The 22341-nt window shown below is 41.8% G+C and overlaps 1 protein-coding gene across 4 annotated transcripts in view; it reads right to left on the reverse strand.

Moving 5' to 3' along the window:
- Nucleotides 1-22341, reverse strand: part of sdk1a (sidekick cell adhesion molecule 1a) — a 539170-nt gene that overhangs the window by 336942 nt on the left and 179887 nt on the right. For all 4 annotated transcript variants that reach the window (XM_060943068.1, XM_060943067.1, XM_060943066.1 and 1 more), the window contains exon 2: nucleotides 4287-4446. In XM_060943068.1, the coding sequence (XP_060799051.1) occupies nucleotides 4287-4446 (160 nt within the window). The remainder of the gene's footprint in view (nucleotides 1-4286; nucleotides 4447-22341) is intronic.

The following is a 22341-nucleotide window of genomic DNA, read 5'->3' on the forward strand; positions in this document are numbered from 1 at the left end:
AAAGACTTTATTATATAAACACAAGTGTTTTACTGGGAAATGTGGAACTCACATCTTCTGGGACACTGAGTAACATTTTTCAATATCCTCACCTGTGAGAAAATGGATGAATTGTTTTGATAAATTTGTGTACTTTTTGTTTGTGAATGTGTCTATATTATTAAAAGAAAAGCACACATTGGCTCAAAGATATGAAGTTTATCTTTTCATGGTGAAAAACTCGTATTTTTCATATGAAATACATCACGGATCTGAGTGACATATGCAAATAATATTAGCTGGCGTTGAGTGGTCTATCAGATATATTCCATTCAGCTAGTCGAGTCGAAGACGAGTTCAATATCATGCTAGCTGAATGGAACATATCTCATATACCATGAAAAGCAGCCAGTTATTATTATTATTATTATTATTATTCATCTCATCTCATTATCTCTAGCCACTTTATCCTGTTCTACAGGGTCACAGGCAAGCTGGAGCCTATCCCAGCTGACTACGGGCGAAAGGCGGGGTACACCCTGGACAAGTCATCAGGTCATCACAGGGCTGACACATAGACACAGACAACCATTCACACTCACATTCACACCTACGGTCAATTTAGAGTCACCAGTTAACCTAACCTGCATGTCTTTGGACTGTGGGGGAAACCGGAGCACCCGGAGGAAACCCACACGGACACGGGGAGAACATGCAAACTCGGCACAGAAAGGCCCTCGCCGGCCATGGGGCTCGAACCCAGACCTTCTTGCTGTGAGGCGACAGCGCTAACCACTACACCACCGTGCCGCCTATCTCATCTCATCTCATTATCTCTAGCCGCTTTATCCTTCTACAGGGTCGCAGGCAAGCTGGAGCCTATCCCAGCTGACTACGGGCGAAAGGCGGGGTACACCCTGGACAAGTCGCCAGGTCATCGCAGGGCTGACACATAGACACAGACAACCATTCACACTCACATTCACACCTACGGTCAATTTAGAGTCACCAGTTAACCTAACCTGCATGTCTTTGGACTGTGGGGGAAACCGGAGCACCCGGAGGAAACCCACGCGGACACGGGGAGAACATGCAAACTCCACACAGAAAGGCCCTCGCCGGCCCCGGGGCTCGAACCCAGGACCTTCTTGCTGTGAGGCGACAGCGCTAACCACTACACCACCGTGCCGCCTATTATTATTATTATTCACTCTCTTTTCCAGTTTTTCGATATCCATTTGTATGTTTTTCTCTTGTAAATATGCATGAAGAATATCTTATGAAGTTTTGGTAGCCTTTCAGGTGTTTAATGCATCTTTCTCTTTCCCGGCGAACAAAGAAATGCTTCTGCGCATGCACAGCAGAAAACTTTCTCGTTGAGTATTTGCATCAGCACCGATGTGTGACATCATGTTGTCTTGACAACCATACAATATCGTAAACCATATTCAACACTCATTCTCCATTGGGTAGAGTGACATAATACATGTAGGATAAGTGATATGCTAACAATATTGCATGCTATTGAACCAAATGAATGAAACCCACTCGAAGGGAATAGAATACATGTTTTTATTCCATGGAAAAAGTGTCCTATATGTATAATAATTCCTGATATTTCACTCAGATGATGTCACTCCCAGTGTTTTCCTGCTGACTAGATGCACGTTGTCAAAATGGCGAACCGGTTCAAAATTAAAATTCTTTTGATTAACTTGCTTTTTTTTGTTGTTGATGTGTCCATATAATATAAAGAACATTACATGATCGGATGAAGAGATGAAGTTTTTCTTCTCGTGTTGAAAAATGTTTCACTCGTTCATTTCAGTCACTCATGAAATATATTCACCACTCGAAGATAAACTTCATATCTTCGTGCCACCATGTAATGTCCTTTATATATTTAAGGTATTTTCACTTGCTAGGATGTCATTTTCAGTTATGAATAAGTTTCAATCAACTTAAGCGCTCCCTGCAATGGTAAAGCAAATGATATTAAAGCAGATGATATTCTTGTGACGTGTGGTCAATGAAAACGTGGTCACTTTCCTACAACTTATAATGTTCCAGAAAAGTTGTAAAAGTTTTTAAACAGCTTAACCACTTGCACATTACTGGATTCAAGAGTTCCTAAAGTCACGCTGTTCTGAAAATGTTCTGCTAAATTAAAATTCTTAGCTGGTATTATATCCATCAGTTCATGGCTATTTTTCTCACCACCATGCCAATTTGATATTTGTCAGCATGTTAACACACTTAAATGAGATTTTGACTTTTGAATGCATTTTTACAAAGAGAGACCAAGGTTAAAAGGTTTACTTTTGGGGCTGGGGCCAGGCCTTTTTGCCAGCCTCTGCAATAGAGTGAGCAAATCATTAAAATGCCATTAGACTCTCCATGAATTCCACCTGGCGCTCGTCTGTGATGACGAATATCAGCTTCTGCCAAATGGCCACTTCCCCTGAAACCAGCGCAAGTGGAAACAATGAATGGAAGCGTGTGCTTATTTCCAAATGCATGTTGCTCCATTCCCAAATTCCTTCATGCCTTCCAAAATACCTCTGTGCATTTGTTCTCTACTAAGGCAGTCTAGTCCTCCAGGGAGAGCGAACAGGAATCACAGCGCTGCTTAGAAAGTACCATTCCAGTGGTGTTTAAGGAAGACAATTGGAAAAGCAATGGCAATTAGACCAAAAGAAATATATCGACAACCAAATTACCTCTTTTCCATATGAATGTTTGGCACTGGCATATAAAAAAACAAATCGAGCAATGCAAATTAACATTAACACGAATCAAGTGCCCACATGGCACTCCCAGGTAAAGCATTTGAATGTTTCATTCAGCTGTAAAGAGCCAGTCATCTCCAGAAGCACGCTTTTACTTTCATAAAGACAAAAGGAGTCAGTCTTTCTTTTCTTGTCTAAGGAAGTGCCAAGTGCTACTTTGGTTCATCCTCTAGCTATAGACAGAAAGTTCGAGATGACATTATTCAAGAGAAATGAAACTCTACTTGAGAAAAAAAGTATTGGATTTGAAAGTTTGAAAGCACGAATGATTAAATATACAGTTGTATAAGCTCAAGTAATCTAATCAACCCTATAAAAAGTTAATTAAATTTTCACTTAAGTTCCCTATGCATTCTCTTTTCCCCCTCAATTAGTCAATGTTAAATAGCTGACTGAAACGTGACGTGTTCTGACACAGGCCACAAAATACAGCTGCGGAAAAGACGCATGAATAAGCTTATAAATCTTTTATATCAGTTAGATAATTGTTAAATTGCAAATCAAACAATGTTTACAATTTATAACATGAGCGATGAAAGAGATACAATATATGGTCCAATGTTTGTGGACACCTGACCATCACTACCTATGTGGATCTTTATCAAACGATTAGATAGGATGTTTGTGTGTGCTGTGGCATAAGAGAGGGTGGCATGGTGGTGTAGTGGTTAGCACTGTCGCCTCACTGCAAGAAAGTTCTGGGTTCGAGCCCAGTGGACCTTTCTGTATGGAGTTTGCATATTTTCCCCGTGTCCGCGTGGGTTTCCTCCGGGTGCTCCGGTTTCCCCCACAGTCCAAAGACATGCAGGTTAGGTTAATTGGTGGCTCTAAATTGATAGGTGTGAATGTGAGTGTGAATGGTTGTTTATCTCTATGTGTCAGCCCTGCAATGACCTGGAAACTTGTCCAGGTGTACCCCGCCTCTTGCCTGTGGTCAGCTGGGATGGGCTCCAGCTTGCCCGCAACCCTGCACAAGAGAAGTGGTTACAGATAATGGATGGATGGATGGATGGATAGAACTAAGAGATCCAAACCTGTTCCAGCAGGATACTACCCCTGTATACAAAGTGAGATCCATGAAGACAAGGTTAGAGTGGAAGAACTTGAGTGTCCTGCACAGAACCCTGACCTCAACCCAACTGAACACCTCTGGAAAAAATAACTTTCATGCTGACTGCACCCCAATATCAGTGCCTGACCTCACTAATGCTCTTGTAGCTGAATGAGCACGAATCCCCACAGCCTCGCTCTAACAGCTAGTGGAAAGCCTTCCCAGAAGAGTGGAGCTTATTATAACAGCAAAGATGGACTAAATCTGGAATGGGATTATCAACAAGTATGTGGGTGTGATGGTGATGTGTCCACACACTTTTGGTCATGTGGTATATAAGAAACCGACCAGCCACTGTAGTGTAACTGTTGATCAAGCCAAACGTGTGCAACACAAGCCGCTGTCTGAAGACGACTGAATCATTCCCTCCGCCCAGTGAAAACTATGAAATAAAGGCAGACTCTCACTTGTACTCTGGGGAGAATGCAGCTATATCTGTGTTGTTAAGGATCCATTTGAACTCCAAAGGCCAGCTGCCCTCCGCCAGACAGGTCATGACCAGCCGGTTTCCCTCCAGATGGATTTCCGGAGGCCCTGGTTCAGTTTTGAAGTATGGGGCCACGTCACCTGAGGAAAGATAAAAGAGTGTGTGATTAGTCTGTCCGACTCATAATGTTAATGGACCCAGATCTGAGCAAAGCTACACTTCAGCAACACTCAGTGAAGAAAGAGACTTTGTAGTTCAGAGTTTTCCGACCCTGGGCCGAGAATACTTTTTGCCTGATTTAACTAATTAGCTAATTAGCAGCCCTTTCTGTCAAAATCAGGTGTGTTGTTGTATGGAAAACACTACAACAGGGGGTAGTGTGGAGAAACAAAGGGTACTACAGGACCAGGGAAGGGAACCCATGTTGTAGTCCAAACATAATCATAAAGCATTTGCCTCAAAGAGGCTTCCTCTCATGATTCAATTAAATCCAGAGGCTCAATCATGAAAAAAGGTCAACAGAAGGATCCAGGGCTAAGGCAGGAACATGATGCCAACACCTCCATGAGCACACAGAAGATTACTTTTAAGGTTTTTCTTTGGTATCCTCACAAGCAAGGCACAAAGCTTTGATTTTAAAAAAGACCTTTTCATGCTGGAACAACAGGATATAATGTAGAGGATTTGAAAAGGGAAAAAGCATCCTTGTAGGGAGCTTTCACATCTTTTGTGCCATCTCCTTTTTTTTTTATTTTTGTATATCATGTTTATTTCTGCTGTGGTGTCAGGAATCAGAAGGCATCATGTATGAACTAAGCTTACAACTAGAAGGGCACTTGATAGAGTGTATATCTCTGTCAAGCCACATAGTATCAACATCAAAATTGAGTCACTTGAACTGAGGATAATACTAAAGCTGTACACCAAATTTCATCCAAATTCGTTCACTACTTTATGAATTACATTGGGAAGAGACAAAAAAAGTCCTGGATCCACATACATATCTGGATTTGCATCAAAATCTAATCAATTGTTCCTTGTTCCATGGTTCACCTTTCCTTCAAATTTCATCAAAATCTGTTCACTACTTTTTGAGTTACTTGGGAACGAACAAACAAACAAACGGAGGCGAAAACATAACCTCCTCCAACACAGTTGGCATAGGTAAAAAGGAAACAGAGACATCAGTTTCATTTTTCCCCCGGTCCATGAATTTTAGGCCTATTCATGTCTCTCAGATATGATGTTCCAATATTAAAATGGTCCAATAGGTACTGGAAATAATTTCTTGCTACATTACCCAGTGGTGTGGTATGCAGAAAATCCACTGGTTATCCAATACTAATCATACTCCATGTTTTCATGGCCTCACAAGTGAAAATGTAAACATTTAAACATGAAACCTACTGAATATTCACAATTAAGTGTCCTATAGTGTTGGGGAATGGCAACTGTCTCATGTAAAAATATAATCCTGATGACATGCATGAAAGCTCAGTAGCCAATGTTTTGATATGAAGAATTCCGTGAAGTTCCGAGAATCAGAATCAGTGGTCAGGATAAATGTGAACATGATCTGAAAGTGTGGTATTTTATTCAGTATAAAACTTGTACTGTAGTTGGATTGGATGAGTTAAAGATGACCCATTTATTCATTTTCTGGAGTCAATCTGGAGAATTAAGGTCTTTACACACACAGCATGATGCGAAGAAATGATGTGAAAGTGTAAAAAGTTTGCTGATGAATTTACCGCAACATTAATACAGGTATTCCTGTTAAATATATTGCGACACGATTGTGCAAACATTCCACAAAACAACTGCAGGACGATGGAGTTGACAAGTGATGTTGAGCTGGTGCTTATTCTTTTATGAAAAAGGGGGAAGAATAAAATCTTGGGTTCATCCTATCCTGAGAAGTAGGCAAGAAGGTGGGGAGTTTCACTTGTTGCTTCAGGAGCTGCTGAGACTGATCCCAAGCTTCACCACATTACAAAGTAGGCTAAAGTAGGCTATTCCGCACTACCTCATCTTAACAGCTGCTAGTTTGTTTATTCTGCTTATTTCATGTTTCATGTTTACCTGCTATACCTCAAGTGCCCTTGACTGTTTGGTTATTTGAACCAATTTGTGTGTGTGTATATATATATATATATGAGTGTTTAGTCTACGTCTAGTTCATTGTCTGAGTGTTTAGTCTGTGTGTAGTTCTTATCTAGTGTTTACACTGTTTATATTGTCTGAGTGTTTAGTCTATGTCTTGTTCTTATCTAGTGTTTATACTGTTTATATTGTTTGAGTGTTTAGTCTATGTCTAGTTCCTATCTAGAGTGTTTATGCTGTTTATATTGGGTTTTTTTTCAATTATTCTATTTTTATTTATTGCATTGCCTGTTTGTACCGTGGGTCAGGGAGGACTGATATTTCATCTGTGCTGTATGTCGAGCATGTATAGCATATTTAACAATAAAGTTGACTTGACTTGACTAAAGCCCATGGACTGTACATACACCATTTTCACTGCCGAGCTCCTCTGCAATTTTCCGTCTTTAAAGTCGTTATGTTTATTATTTTTGTTGCTCTTGTTAAACAGCGCTGGGTTTTGAGACACAAACTGAATGAGACAGTCCTCCAAGCCTGCAGCAGTGTGATGACGTTTCTACGACCTGCGCCCTGATTGGTTGAATGCGTTCCTTTCACAGATGAAATGTTAGAAAAATTTAACCTTCTGTGAAAAAAATAAACATCGCATTTTCGCACACGAACATTCATCTTTGATGTGAGTGTGTTTGTTTACGGGGTAATCGCTTGAAAAAAGATATGAGATGTAAAGATGCTTTGAGTTGTTTCCACCTATTGGCATGATTTTGGAGGTGGGAGGAAACTATAGAACCCCGAAAAACCTCACACGGACACAGACAGAACTCCATACATAGAGAACCTGGGGACCCTGGAACACTGAACAATGATCCAGAACAACAAACAACAACAAAATCTAAGAAAGCTTTCATTATATTTGGAGCCTCAATGTTACGTTTGCGACACTGAGCAGGACTGTACAAACTATAACATTTTCTAAAAGCGTTACACGTTTAGATAGCAGGGTTTTAGTTCTCATGCCTGGTCTTCATCTCGAGACCACTGTATCCTGATTTTGGTCTCCTCTCAGTCTCATTCTGTCTTGATCCAGTTTTGGTCATATACTGTAAGTGCATGTACAGTCGTGTTCAAAATAATAGCAGTGTGTTTAAAAACGTGAGTAACGCTCAAAATCCTTATAATAGTTTTTATTTCCACGCACTGGGAACACTGCACATTATATTCTACATCAAAACATGAAGAAAAATGTATCAATGTTTTAATTACTTTACAGAAAATGAAGAAAAATTAATTTTGGGCTGTTCAAAAAAATAGCAGTGTCTGCATTTTTCATTACAAACTCAAATATTGACTGTATAAACTGAAAAAAAAATCTTTAGGATTTAGTATTCCTGTGAATCACTAAACTAATATTTAGTTGTATAACCATGGTTTCTGAGAACTGCTTCACATCTGTGTTGCATGGAGTCGACCAACTTCTGGCACCTGTGAACAGGTATTCCAGCCCAGGATGATTTGACAACATTCCACAATTCCTCTGCATTTCTTGGTTTTGCCTCAGAAACAGCATTTTTGATGTCACCCCACAAGTTTTCTATCGGCTTAAGGTCCGGGGATTGGGCTGGCCACTCCATGACTTTAATTTTGTTGGTCTGGAACCAAGATGCTGCTCGCTTACTGGTGTGTTTGGGGTCGTTGTCTTTTTGAAACACCCATTTCAAGGGCATTTCCTCTTCAGCATAAGGCAACATGACCTCTTCAAGTATTTAGATATATGCAAACTGATCCATAATCCCTGGTATGCGATAAATAGGCCCGACACCATAGTAAGAGAAACATCCCCATATCATGATGCTTGCACCACCATGCTTCACTGTCTTCAGAGTGTACTGTGGCTTGAATTCAGTGTTTGGGGGTCGTCTGACAAACTGTCTGCAGCCCTTGGACCCAAAAAGAACAATCTTACTTTCATCAGTCCACAAAATGTTTTTCCATTTCTCTTTAGGCCAGTCAATGTGTTCTTTGGCAAATTGTATCCTCTTCAGCACGTCTTTTTTTTTAACAGTCGGACTTTGCGGGGGCTTCTTGCCGATAGATTAGCTTCACACAGGCGTCTTCTAATTGTCACAGTACTCACAGGTAACTTCAGACCGTCTTTCATCACCCTGGAGCTGATCATTGGCTGAGTCTTTGCTATTCTGGCTATTCTTCGATCCATTCGAATGGTAGTCTTCTGTTTTCTTCCACATCTCTCTGGCTTTGCTGTCCATTTTAAAGCATTGGAGATCATTTTAGCCCAGCAGCCTATCATTTTCTGCACTTCTTTATGCGTTTTCCCCTCTCCAATCAACGTTTTAATCAAAACACGCTGTTCTTCTGAACAATGTCTGGAACGACCCATTTTTCTCAGGTTTTCAGAGAGAAATGCATGTACAACATGTGCTGGCTTCATCCTTAAATTAGTGCCACCTGATTGACACCTGTTTTTTCACAGAATGAATGACCTCACTAATTGAACTCCACACTGCTATTATTTTGAACACGTCCCTTTCACTTAATTATTCAATTACACAGACTCAGGAGCATGCATATCATGAATGTTGGGTCTGTTGGTTTTCTACGACTTTACTACACCTACTGGTAAATTATTTGCCATGTAGTAATATAATTTCTACCAAAAGCAGTGATTGATCTGGTTAGTCATGTTGGACTGCTATTATTTTGAACACAACTGTACATGTTAATGGTTTTAAATGATTATTTTCGGGCGGCACGGTGGTGTAGTGGTTAGCGCTGTCGCCTCACAGCAAGAAGGTCTGGGTTCGAGCCCTGTGGCCGGTGAGGGCCTTTCTGTGCGGAGTTTGCATGTTCTCCCCGTGTCCGCGTGGGTTTCCTCTGGGTGCTCCGGTTTCCCCCACAGTCCAAAGACATGCAGGTTAGGTTAACTGGTGACTCTAAATTGACCGTAGGTGTGAATGTGAGTGTGAATGGTTGTCTGTGTCTATGTGTCAGCCCTGTGATGACCTGGCGACTTGTCCAGGGTGTACCCCGCCTTTTGCCCGTAGTCAGCTGGGATAGGCTCCAGCTTGCCTGCGACCCTGTAGAAGGATAAAGCGGCTAGAGATAATGAGATGAGATGAGATGATTATTTTCATCATCATTCATTTTTAAACAGAGAAATTGGCTTTCCTGTACATCTAGCCTGCCTGCAGGTGCTTTTTTGCTGCAGCTGCAATGTCACACAACAGCGTCAGTGTCCTCATCAATAATACAGTTTGAATTCGTAAACAATAAACAATTTCAAGTGGAAAAAAAAGCAAACGTCTGGTTTTGCCTGTTTTACAAATGTGTTCTTGCATGTTCATGTTCTTGTTTTGTTGTTGACTGATGCCCCTTTTCCACCAAAGCAGTTCCAGGGCTGGTTCGGGGCCAGTGCTTAGTTTGGAACCGGGTTTTCTGTTTCCACTGACAAAGAACTGGCTCTGGGGCCAGAAAAACCGGTTCCAGGCTAGCACCAACTCTCTGCTGGGCCAGAGGAAAGAACCGCTTACGTCAGCGGGGGGACGGAGTTGTTAAAACCAACAACAATAACAAGACCGCGAAAGATCGCCATTTTTAAGCGACAAGAAGCAGCAGCTGTACAAACACGAAGTCATCCATTATTATTGTTGTTGCCGCTGCTGCTTCTTCCGTGTTGTTTTTGCTTTGATATTTGCGCCAAGGTTTATGTAAACGTAGCGCCGTAACTTCCGTATACAGCGACGTAACTGACGTATACAGCAACGTAACTGACGTATACAGCGACGTAATGACGTGGCTCCGCTTAGCACCGTGAGCGATGGAAAAGCAAACTGGTTCTCAGCTGGCTCGCAAGTTGAACGAGTTGTGAACCAGCACCAGCACTGGCCCCGAACCAGCCCTGGAACTGATTTGGTGGAAAAGGGGTATGAGACATTGCATTTAAGAGCACATTAGCTATATAATTTATAGTTAAGTTCATTATCAAGGATACGTGATCATATTGTGTTTAAGCCCAATCGTTCATTTGAGTGTGAGAAAATCCAAGAGCACATGATGAAGCTGTTGCATGAAACCACAATAAATTAAATGACACTGGCCACATGAAAAATAGAGAATGAGGAATTAGAAATATTGACAGAACAATCGAGATTATGAGATAATAACATGGGGAATTCATGGCCTAAAGGTTAGAGAAGCAGCTTTGGGACCAAAAGGTCACTGGTTTGATTCCCTGGACCAGCAGGAATGGCTGAAGTGCCCTTGAGCAAGGCACCTAACCCTCAACTGTTCCCCAGGCTGCTCTGGGTATGTTGTACGTTGCTCTGGATAAGAGCGTCTGCTAAATGCCTGTAATGTAATGTAATGCAATTTAATGCTACAGGATTCTTCATACTCAAGTGTTGGCACAGTTTTAAGCAACAAATCCAAAAAAAAAAAAAACCCCGCATCCTAAAATTGTTCCTTTCACAATGGAAAATTCTTGTCTTGACTTCCATTTAAAGGAAGTGCTGTTGCGAAAACCATAATCTCTATAATTGGGACAAACACATGCTGTCGGTCACGCTGAACTCCACAGAAGATGCAGAAACAAAATATGTTTATCATAAATAATCGTTGCAAGATTGATGGCCTGCTGTGCATCCATCCACTGAGTCATTTAGTCATCCTGACTTTTCCCCCTTTCCCTTTCCTCCTACGTACTGCTTTCTTTTTTCATCTCACTTCCTCCTTTTACTATCTCTCCATCTGAACGCAGTCATGCCTGAAGACTTTAGGCAGAAAGCTGCTCCCCCTTCTGGCATGGAAAGCTCCTGAATATAAAAATCAGACGAAGTGTGAGTTAAGCACTGTCCCTATGGCTTATTCATAGTTGCATAGTTTCTTTCTCTAACGTTACTGTATCGTGCTCTCTCTACAGCTCATTGTTCTTCATGCTGATTCAGGCATCTCCTCGCTGTTCTTTAATGACTTACCTGTGCATCCGCATACAAAAGTCAGTAGTTCAAAGACTGAAGAAATGCCTGAATGCTTATTGAAATATAAAGATACTCGCTATTTCACTTCCTCAGCACCTGCAAAAAGCGAAACGTTGGTAACTGAATGTAAAGGAGTTCAAGAGCACACTGATTTAATGAAGCACTCTTATCGTCATTAACCATGGTTTTTTTGTTTTGTTTTTTTTCCCCACTTCTGCCCTGTGATGGACTGGCTTTATTTGCTTTATCCTGATCAGGGTCAAGGTTGTGTTGGATCTGGAGTCTATTCCAGAGCAAGATAGAAGAATTCACCAGTCTGTCACAGGAGGAAAACCCAGAGGAAGCCCAAAGAAACACAGGAAGAACTCCACTGTGAAATTCCACACAGATACTGTCGCAACCAGAGCTCAGGTTCGAACCAGGGACCCTGGAGCTGAGACACACCAACACTACACACTGCACCACTAAGAAAAAGTTATTTTATCTCCATCTCTCGCATCAAATCAGTTATTCTAATAATCTAATAACTCTGTTTCAGCTCTGTTTCTACACTGGCAGTCTCAACAGACTTTGCTGAACTACATCCTATAGCACATTCTATATAAAGCGTTCAGTGTATTTCCCAGTGAAGCCCAAGAGTAGCATTGTTATTGCTGCACATACTTTCTTGCAAATCTCTTGCAATAAATAAATAAATAAATAGAAATAAAACGCATATATTATTTCTGATGAATACTCTATATGCACCCAATTCCATCAGGCCTGTTGAAGAAGAGCTGCGTATTGTTCGGCAATAAGTGCCTCTGCTATATGGAGTGAAATGTAGAGGCAGGAATTGAAGACGCTGCTCTTGAGACGCTTTGCTTCCGATATGCCGTGGGTATGGGTGCTATTGCGAATGCCAAACAACCGCTCCGAAAATTTTCATTCAGACGTTATTAAATCAAGCGCACAAATATGAAGGGGTGAGGGTGTGGGGGGTGTGGGTGGTGGTGGTGATGGTGGTGAAGGAGAACAGAGTGAAAGGCAGAAAAGCTGCTGCGTCATCCTATGAGGAAATGAAATATTGAGCAGCGCATGAGGAAAGCATCCTCCGGAGCCTTCTTTAATATTTAGAACTGAATAGTAAAGATAATCATAGACACATTACTCAGTATGAGGAATATTGTTCTGACTTCAGGCCCTTCGGCTGTGCAGTTAGCTGAGAAAATCTGGAGAGATCCGCGTCCTACCTACAGTACCTGCCTCGGATCTCTGTGTGGTTGATATGCAGGCAGCATGCAGACGGTGTCTGTCCTGGCTACCCCCCCCCCTTCTCTCTCCTCTGCCAGGTGTGCTCAATGGAGCTTGCACTTTCCATTTGTTTGTGCACTGCAGCGCCACTCTCATCTGCGTACTGTTTCTCTGATGGGCCATCCCGCTGCAAGCCCATCACAGGAATGCATAAGCAGAGCTCAGCAATGAGATTCAATTTGTCGGGATTATTATCGGAGATGAAATGTTCTGACATGACTCAGACTGGGTGGACATGGAGCTGAGACCGTTCCTGGCCTACTGGGCTGCGTTGATGGATTAACCCCTCCTCTCTTCCTATCCTTTTCATTAGCTCCTTTATTCCTATTGTGATGCTTTGTTTTCCATTAAACAGAAGGCTGTGGTAAGACACTTCAATGGAAATTGAAGACAGATTGTTTAAACCTTGACCAATTTAACATTCGGCTTGTAAATTCTGCCTAATGGACACTGCCAAAAACTGTCAGCTACAGTCCACTATTTATCATAAGTCACATTTGTCTGGAAGCCTTACAAAATCCTGCCTCCACACACCAAACCCTGAACCCTGTGTTAAAAGCTATCCATCACAGCAGCAGATAAAGTTCTCAATACTACACTGAAGTCCAAAGATGGTTCTGGTTTTGAGATTTTAACTCCATTACTTCGAAATGGGCTCCTGGGAGAACTAACGTGCTTTTCATCTGTGAGTCGTTGTGGTGGAATATAACCCGCATGTTTGACAGCTGCAATGGGAAAATGTAGTGCGTTACCATCTGGTTGAGTTTCTGACTGTAAATCAAAGAGGCAGCCATCACTTTGAACCTGAATGCATGACATTTGACAAGCTGTGATACCTCATCAACACATGAAGAGAATGCATTTAGAGCAGGCAAAAATTCCAGCCAAACATGTCAGGATCCTTATGTTGGACTAGCTGCGACAGATTTTGAACATACATGCAGGAGCAAATGTTTAATTTAGCAATGCAGAACCATGAATGCTAATGTTATGGAAGAAAAAAACAAAAAAATATAGACTTGCACAAGAGAGAAGGCTTAAATAACCATGGGCAACTGTCTGAAACAATTCTTCTACTTTGTGACAGGCGTTAGAATTCAATTTCCAGAAAACTCTAAAAAGTCTGCTCCAATTTAGATCAGTGACTACTTGTGATTCACAAAACAAGCAAAAGTGTCCCATTCATTAAGCATACCAATTAGCCAGCTTGCTTGAAAAAGTGGAAACTTTGGGGCTGTTTAATCTGAAGAATGGCATTAAGTGCATGTGGAATGGGCAGGATGGCGGACAGGGATCACTCACTCTGCCAGCAGACCCCTGACATCCGAGACAGGGGGCAATCAGGCCTGTCTGCACATCGCACAACCACTGAGACCACTTAGAATACCCAGTACAGACAAACAGCCCGAGAGCCTGAGGTACGTATTTTAAGTGAGAACTCCCTTGCTAAAGGGCACTGAGGCTTTCTAAAAGCTGTGCATTAGTGAGGAAGGCAAGAAAAGTTCAGGAGCTCTGACTTGCTGAGGAAAATTGTAAGAAGTGTGCCATACATGAACCACTGAACAACACCTCCCCTACAAATTAATACATCTGAAAATAGGCTCTGGCTATGCAGGAGATGTCACTGCCAAAATAAGTGTTTTGATATTTGGATGTTTATATCTCAAGCTAATTGGATAAGAAAGAAAAGGAGAGCTGAGTGACAAGATGCTCTCATTTGGTGAATACGTATGTCTTGTATTAGGGAAACTATCAAATGTGGAAATGGGAATAACTTAATTAAATCAAGTCTGCATCAAATCTGAGCTTTTTTCTGTTCTTGGAATTCATGAAACTCAAATAAGGGTGGGTTTTGACAATTAAATGTGAATTAAATACAAAATATGATATAATCAGTGGTGAACTGTTACTATTAGAGCTGGGACTTCAGCTCAGCCAAAACTTAGCCAGACACCAAAAAAGCAACAGGGCAAAAGATTTTGCACTGGCTTGACCACTTTATTAGCATTCGCTAAGACTACTGATGAATGCTACACCAGCTGGAAGGTGACTTCACTGCTGCACTGATGGCATTGCACTGACCTCACGTTGACCTTCAAAAAGGCCAAGGGCGATCAATTTTTGGTCCCTCCGACTATAAATAAAAATCTGATTGGTTAATTCATCTGTCACTTCCTACATAAACATACACTGCCATGGCCTTCTGTCCTGGCAATGAAGTCCTAACCAATGAGTGAGCCGGCTCTAAACTCTTCTCAGCCTAGAGGCAACAAACAAAAAAATCTCATTGGATAACTTGATTTTAATATTTTAAGGACAGTAACCCTTTCATTTCTGAAGCAAATTTGATAGAAAATGAGGCCAAATTAAAATGAGAAGATATTAATTATCATGAAATTATGAAATGAAAGAAATTAAAGAATGAAATAAATTAAATATAACATCTCATCTCATTATCTCAAGCCGCTTTATCCTTCTACAGGGTCACAGGCAAGCTGGAGCCTATCCCAGCTGACTACGGGCGAAAGGCGGGGTACACCCTGGACAAGTCGCCAGGTCATCACAGGGCTGACACATAGACACAGACAACCATTCACACTCACATTCACACCTACGGTCAATTTAGAGTCACCAGTTAACCTAACCTGCATGTCTTTGGACTGTGGGGGAAACCGGAGCACCCGGAGGAAACCCACACGGACACGGGGAGAACATGCAAACTCCACACAGAAAGGCCCTCGCCGGCCACGGGGCTCGAACCCGGACCTTCTTGCTGTGAGGCGACAGCACTAACCACTACACCACCGTGCCGCCCTAAATATAACATATGAAATGCTGATATGTTTGGGCCTTCTCTGAAGGCCTAGAAGACCCTGACGGTTCCCCTCTGGATATAATAGCGTATTAGGGCCATTGTAGGAAAAAGAAAAAGAAAGAAAGAGCTGAGGGAAGGGGGGTAATATTCAAAATTTCCAAGAGTAAAGTCATAAATTTACAAGAAAAACTCAGATATTCTCTGAGATTATGAAGTCAAATTTATGAGAAAAAAAAACTCAGATGTTCAAGGATTTAAAAAAGTCACAAATTTATAAGAAAAAATCCTTGGAAAAATAATGGTTTTTTTGTCAAGAAACCATATCACTTCACTTTGCAAGGTTGGACCAAAATCATCACACCACAGACATGAACAGAATATAATAGAATAAAGTGTTTAGAGACAATGCACTGCAACCAGGAAGACAACAATGTGATCGCTGTCTCAGAGAATATCAAAGTTATTTTTTTCTTGAAAATTTGTGACTTTTTAAATCTCTGAATTTCTTAGTTTCTCTCTCTCTCTCTCTCTCTCTCTCTCTCACACACACACACACACACACACACACAAATTTATGACTTTATAATCTCAGGGAATCCCTGAGATTTTTCTTGTAAATTTATTACTTCAATTTCAAAGTTTTTTTTTTCCTCAGAATATTACCCCTTCCCTTAGCAACCCTACAATGGCCCTTTAATGTCAAAAAAAGGAAAATACAGAGAAAATAAACAGCATAGGGTTAGCCCAGACAGTCTTACACACACACACACACACACACACACACACACTAATATGCATTTGATTAGTACTTTGTGCAACCTCCCTTTGCAGCACCAAGCCTTCTCCTGTAATACTTGTTGGATAAATAATACTGAACCAGGAATCTGAGACTCCTCAACACACTGGAAGAGGCACCCATGACCCAGTTGTAGCTTCATGCCAGACACAGCCAAATTTTCACTTCATGGAGTCCATGATGTGTACAGTTAAGGCCAAAAGTTTACATACACCTGTCTTTGGACTGCACAGACACTGCATCTTTCAGGAATGGTAAAATTAACTCCCGGGGATGAAAGGTTCAGTTTCGAAAAACAGATAGCAGTTTGCAGATGGTCACCAGCTTCTTAGAGGAGTGTTCACTGGTCAGATGAAATAAAAACAGAAAATTTTGGCCAGTGATCAGTACTATGTATGGAAGAAAAAGGGTGAGGCTTTTAATCTGAAAAACACCATCCGAATTATGAAGCATGGGGGTGGCAGCATCATGTTGTGAGGGTGTTTTGCAGGAAAAGGGCCGGATTTTTTTTTTTATAATGAGGAAAGAGGAAAATATGGGGTCTTCCAGCAAGACAATGATCCTAACATACATCCAAAGTTCTAACAAAATGGCTTAAAGACAACAAAGTCAAAGAATTGGAGTGACCATCACAAAGCCCTGAGTTGAATCCCAAGAATAACTGTGTACCAAACAAAAAAAAGGAGGCCCACCATCCTGACTGAGTTACACCAGTTCTGTCAGGAGGAATGGGCAAAAATTACAGCAAAGCATTGCGAGAAGCTTGTGGAAATCTACCCTAAGGATTTTATTCAAGTTCAGGTAAATAAAAGGCAATGCAATACCAAATACATTTAAACTTTTGACCAACTGAAAATCTGACACAGTAAATCTCATCTCATTATCTCTAGCCGCTTTATCCTTCTGGGTCGCAGGCAAGCTGGAGCCTATCCCAGCTGACTACGGGCGAAAGGCGGGGTACACCCTGGACAAGTCGCCAGGTCATCACAGGGCTGACACAGAGACACAGACAACCATTCACACTCACATTCACACCTACGGTCAATTTAGAGTCACCAGTTAACCTAACCTGCATGTCTTTGGACTGTGGGGGAAACCGGAGCACCCGGAGGAAACCCACGCGGACACGGGGAGAACATGCAAACTCCACACAGAAAGGCCCTCGCCGGCCCCGGGGCGCAAACCCAGGACCTTCTTGCTGTGAGGCGACAGCGCTAACCACTACACCACCGTGCCGCCCGACACAGTAAATAAAAAGTGAAAGAAATCTGTTTCTTGGCTCTCATCTCATCTCATTATCTGTAGCCGCTTTATCCTGTTCTACAGGGTCGCAGGCAAGCTGGAGCCTATCCCAGCTGACTACGGGCGAAAGGCGGGGTACACCCTGGACAAGTCGCCAGGTCATCACAGGGCTGACACATAGACACAGACAACCATTCACACTCACATTCACACCTACGGTCAATTTAGAGTCACCAGTTAACCTAACCTGCATGTCTTTGGACTGTGGGGGAAACCGGAGCACCCGGAGGAAACCCACGCGGACACGGGGAGAACATGCAAACTCCACACAGAAAGGCCCTCGCCGGCCCCGGGGCGCGAACCCAGGACCTTCTTGCTGTGAGGCGACAGCGCTAACCACTACACCACCGTGCCGCCCGACACAGTAAATAAAAAGTGAAAGAAATCTGTTTCTTGGCTATTATTCTGAAATGACCTCTTATGGAAATCTAACAGATGCCCAAATTAATTTGACAAAAATTCAGTCTGAATGTCTTCAGCTTAGGTATATGTAACTTTTGGCCTTGATTGTATCCTAACATTTTTCCCACGGCCTTTGGAGGAAAAACAGAACATTACAGATGCTCCAGCATACTTAACAATGTTGATTAGGTTCTTTTTCTGTAATGCTATCCAACCACAGATCTCTGTCCTAGTCATAGTTCAGTTGAAGTAGCATCCAGTAAACTCCAGGCATTTACATTTGGTTTTCTTTTGGCCCGCCTTCCAAATAGTTTGCTGCCTAAAGGTGGCATCTTATTGTTGGTTTAGAGGCTTGGTTACCACAAAATCTTGCCATTGTCTGCAAATTTCGTAGCGTACTACTTTTGTTGATTTTTCTGCTTCTCTGCTTGCATCTTCCTTCAGACAGCCTTTAGAAAATAATGTTACAGAATAAAACTAATATTTGCCCTAAGACTGGACATAAGCATTCTCAGGCATGTAGCTGTTTTTTTTTTTTAAGGCTGATTAATGAAAGTCAACACCTTTATAGTATCATTTAATTTGTGTATATTTTCCCATTCTTGATGAATTACTAAAGGTATCACCTTATATTTATTGTATATCCCAGTGAAATTGGAAGTCATGGATGACTGTGTGAGACAGTGTGTCCCTAAACCCTTAGGTGAAATTTAAAAAGTAAAGTATAAATAGGAACATGCTTAATTAACTTTGATTAATGGTTAGATTTCCATCATAGTTTAAGCATGTTAAACTAATTAATCACAACAGACATTTTTTTTTCATAAGCTTTTCGTTGTTGTTTTACTCTTCACCAAGAGTGCCAATAATTCTGGACCTGAGTATATAAGAGGTGTATTGCTGTTAGAACTGTCATTCACTATAAAGGATTTCAGTCCGTCCTCCAGCTACAATCATTCATGCTTAAGAAATCAACACAATCACTGTATAACCTACTTGAGTCATTTTGGAGAGGCTCCATTTGAAGAGTAGAGTTTCTGAATACCATCATTACAGCGCTGTAGCTACAGCCATAATCAAAACAGGCATTTTCTCACTCCTCTGCACACATGCAACTCAGAAATAATCACTACTCAACATTTTCAGTCTTGCCAATGATAATGCAGGTGCCAAAACATATCCTCTTATCACTCATTATCCAGAGCCAACTCACAGCCACAGCAGTGCAGCTCTTCAGTCCGCACTGCTCCTGTAAAGAATAGTCTTATTGGGTGTACATGGGTTACTGTGCACAGGGCATGTTGCTTGAAAATTTTTAATGATCCATTAAGTACTCGGCGGCACGGTGGTGTAGTGGTTAGCGCTGTCGCCTCACAGCAAGAAGGTCCGGGTTCGAGCCCCGTGGCCGGCGAGGGCCTTTCTGTGTGGAGTTTGCATGCTCTCCCCGTGTCCGCATGGGTTTCCTCCGGGTAATCCGGTTTCCCCCACAGTCCAAAGACATGCAGGTTAGGTTAACTGGTGACTCTAAATTGACCGTAGGTGTGAATGTGAGTGTGAATGGTTGTCTGTGTCTATGTGTCAGCCCTGTGATGACCTGGCGACTTGTCCAGGGTGTACCCCGCCTTTTGCCCGTAGTCAGCTGGGATAGGCTCCAGCTTGCCTGCGACCCTGTAGAACAGGATAAAGCGGCTAGAGATAATGAGATGAGATGAGATACTCACATTAGGCCTTATTTATCAAACTGGGATACAAACAGATTTATTCGTAAATCGTTCGTAGGAGCGTTTACACAAGAAATTTGGTTTTCATGAGAAGCTTGGCTTGGGGAAAAAATAATCCTCGAATTCTGGAGTGTGTGTAAATTTATGCATAAGGAGACTCACTAACATACATCTCAACTGATTAGCTGATAAATACAAATCAATAATTTGTGATGAATTATTGAACTTTTATACAACCCCCCCCCCCCAAAAAAAAAGTTGAGATGGTACAATGAAATTGAAATTAAAACTGAAAACAATGATTTGTAACTAATTTTTTAGCTGTATTGCACTCAAAACAATACAATACAATACAAAACAATACAATGTGTGGGTGTGCACATCTCTGAAGACCTGTCCTGGAGCAACAACATCGCATCACTGGCCAAAAAAGCCCAACAGCGTCTGTACTTCCTCCGCAAACTGAGGAGAGCAAGAGCCCCGGCCCCCATCATGCACACTTTCTACAGAGGCACCATCGAGAACATCCTGACCAGCTGCATCACCGTGTGGTACGGCGCCTGCACCGTGTCCTGCTGCAAGTCTCTGCAGCGCATCGTGAGAGCAGCTGAGAGGATCGTTGGTGTCTCTCTCCCTTCTCTTATGGATATCTATAACTCCCGCCTCACCCGAAAAGCCATCAGGATTGCAGGTGACCCCACCCACCCATCTCACAGCCTCTTCAGCCTGCTGCCGTCGGGGAGGAGACTGCGGAGTCTCCGGGCCAAAACCAGCAGGCTCAAGAACAGTTTCTTTCACCAGGTGGTCAGGAGGCTCAACTCCCTCCCTGTTCTGCCCCTCCTCCCTCCTCTGCCCCCTGCCACAGATTCTGCTCGCACACCCCCCTGCCCCCCCCTTCAGCATCTGACATGTCATCCTCACAGTTCCCCCCCCAACACACACACACACACACACACACACACATACATCGTTCATTAACACACTGAACTCAGGGACCGCACATCTCACTTTACCTCGCTCATTTGCACTATTCCGCACTACCTCACCTTAACAGCTGCTAGTTTGTTTATACTGCTTATTTCATGTTTACCTGCTATACCTCAAGTGCCCTTGACTGTTTGTTTATTTGCACCAATTTACGTGTGTGTGTGTGTGTGTATGTATGTATATATGAGTGTTTAGTCTACGTCTAGTTCTTATCTAGAGTGTTTTATACTGTTTACATTGTCTAAGTGTTTAGTCTTTGTCTAGTTCTTATCTAGTGTTTACACTGTTTATTTATACTGTTTATATTGTTTGTCTGAGTGTTTAGTCTATGTCTAGTTCTTATCTAGAGTGTTTATACTGTTTATATTGTTTGTTTTTTCAATTATTCTATTTTTATTTTTATTTATTGCATTGCCTGTTTGCACCGTGGGTCAGAGAGGACTGAAATTTCAACTGTGCTGTATGTCGAACATGTATAGCATATTTGACAATAAAGTTGTCTTGACAACAGCACATTATTTGATGTTTTACTCATGAATTTTATTGTTTTTATTTTCTTCAAAATAAACACATTTCGATTTTGATTTTTGCAACACATTTCAAAATAACTTGGGACAGTAAAGCGTTTACCCCTTTATAATGTTGCCATTCCTTCTCAGAACACTTAAAGATGTTTAGGAACTGAAGACACCAAGTGATGAAGTGTTTCAGGTGTTATTTTGTCCAATTCTTCCTGCAAACAGGTCTTAAGGTGTGCAACGGTACAAAGTCGACGTTGTCATATTTTTTTGTTTCAAAATTCTCCACACATTTTCTTTTGGGCACAGAGGAGACGGCTCCCTCTTCTTCCACAGCCCTGTCTTTGTAATGTGTATAGAGAAGTTGATAGTGCTTCTAGACACAGTTAACATACAGTGGTGCTTGAAAATTTGTGAACCCTTTAGAATTTTCTATATTTCTGCATAAATATGACCTAAAACATCATCAGATTTTCACACAAGTCCTAAAAGTAGATAAAGAGAACCCAGTTAAACAAATGAGACAAAAATATTATACTTGGTCATTTATTTATTGAGGAAAATGAGCCAATATTACATAACTGTGAGTGGCAAAAGTATGTGAACCTTTGCTTTCAGTATCTGGTGTGACCCCCTTGTGCAGCAATAACTGCAACTAAACGTTTCCGGTAACTGTTGATCAGTCCTGCACACCGGCTTGGAGGAATTTTAGCCCGTTCCTCCGTACAGAACAGCTTCAACTCTGGGATGTTAGTGGGTTTCCTCACATGAACTGCTCGCTTCAGGTCCTTCCACAACATTTCAATTGGATTAAGGTCAGGACTTTGACTTAGCCATTCCAAAACATTAACTTTATTCTTCTTTAACCATTCTTTGGTAGAACGACTTGTGTGCATAGGGTCACTGTCTTGCTGCATGACCCACCTTCTCTTGAGATTCAGGCTACGTTTACATTAGACCGTATCTGTCTCGTTTTCTTCGCGTATGCACTGTCCGTTTACATTAAACCGCCTGGAAATGCCGGGAAACGGGAATCCGCCAGGGTCCACGTATTCAATCTAGATCGTGTCAGCTCCGGTGCTGTGTAAAAATTCAGAATACGCG

Source organism: Neoarius graeffei, chromosome 16, assembly GCF_027579695.1.
Source record: "Neoarius graeffei isolate fNeoGra1 chromosome 16, fNeoGra1.pri, whole genome shotgun sequence".
In the NCBI taxonomy this organism is placed as follows: domain Eukaryota; kingdom Metazoa; phylum Chordata; class Actinopteri; order Siluriformes; family Ariidae; genus Neoarius; species Neoarius graeffei.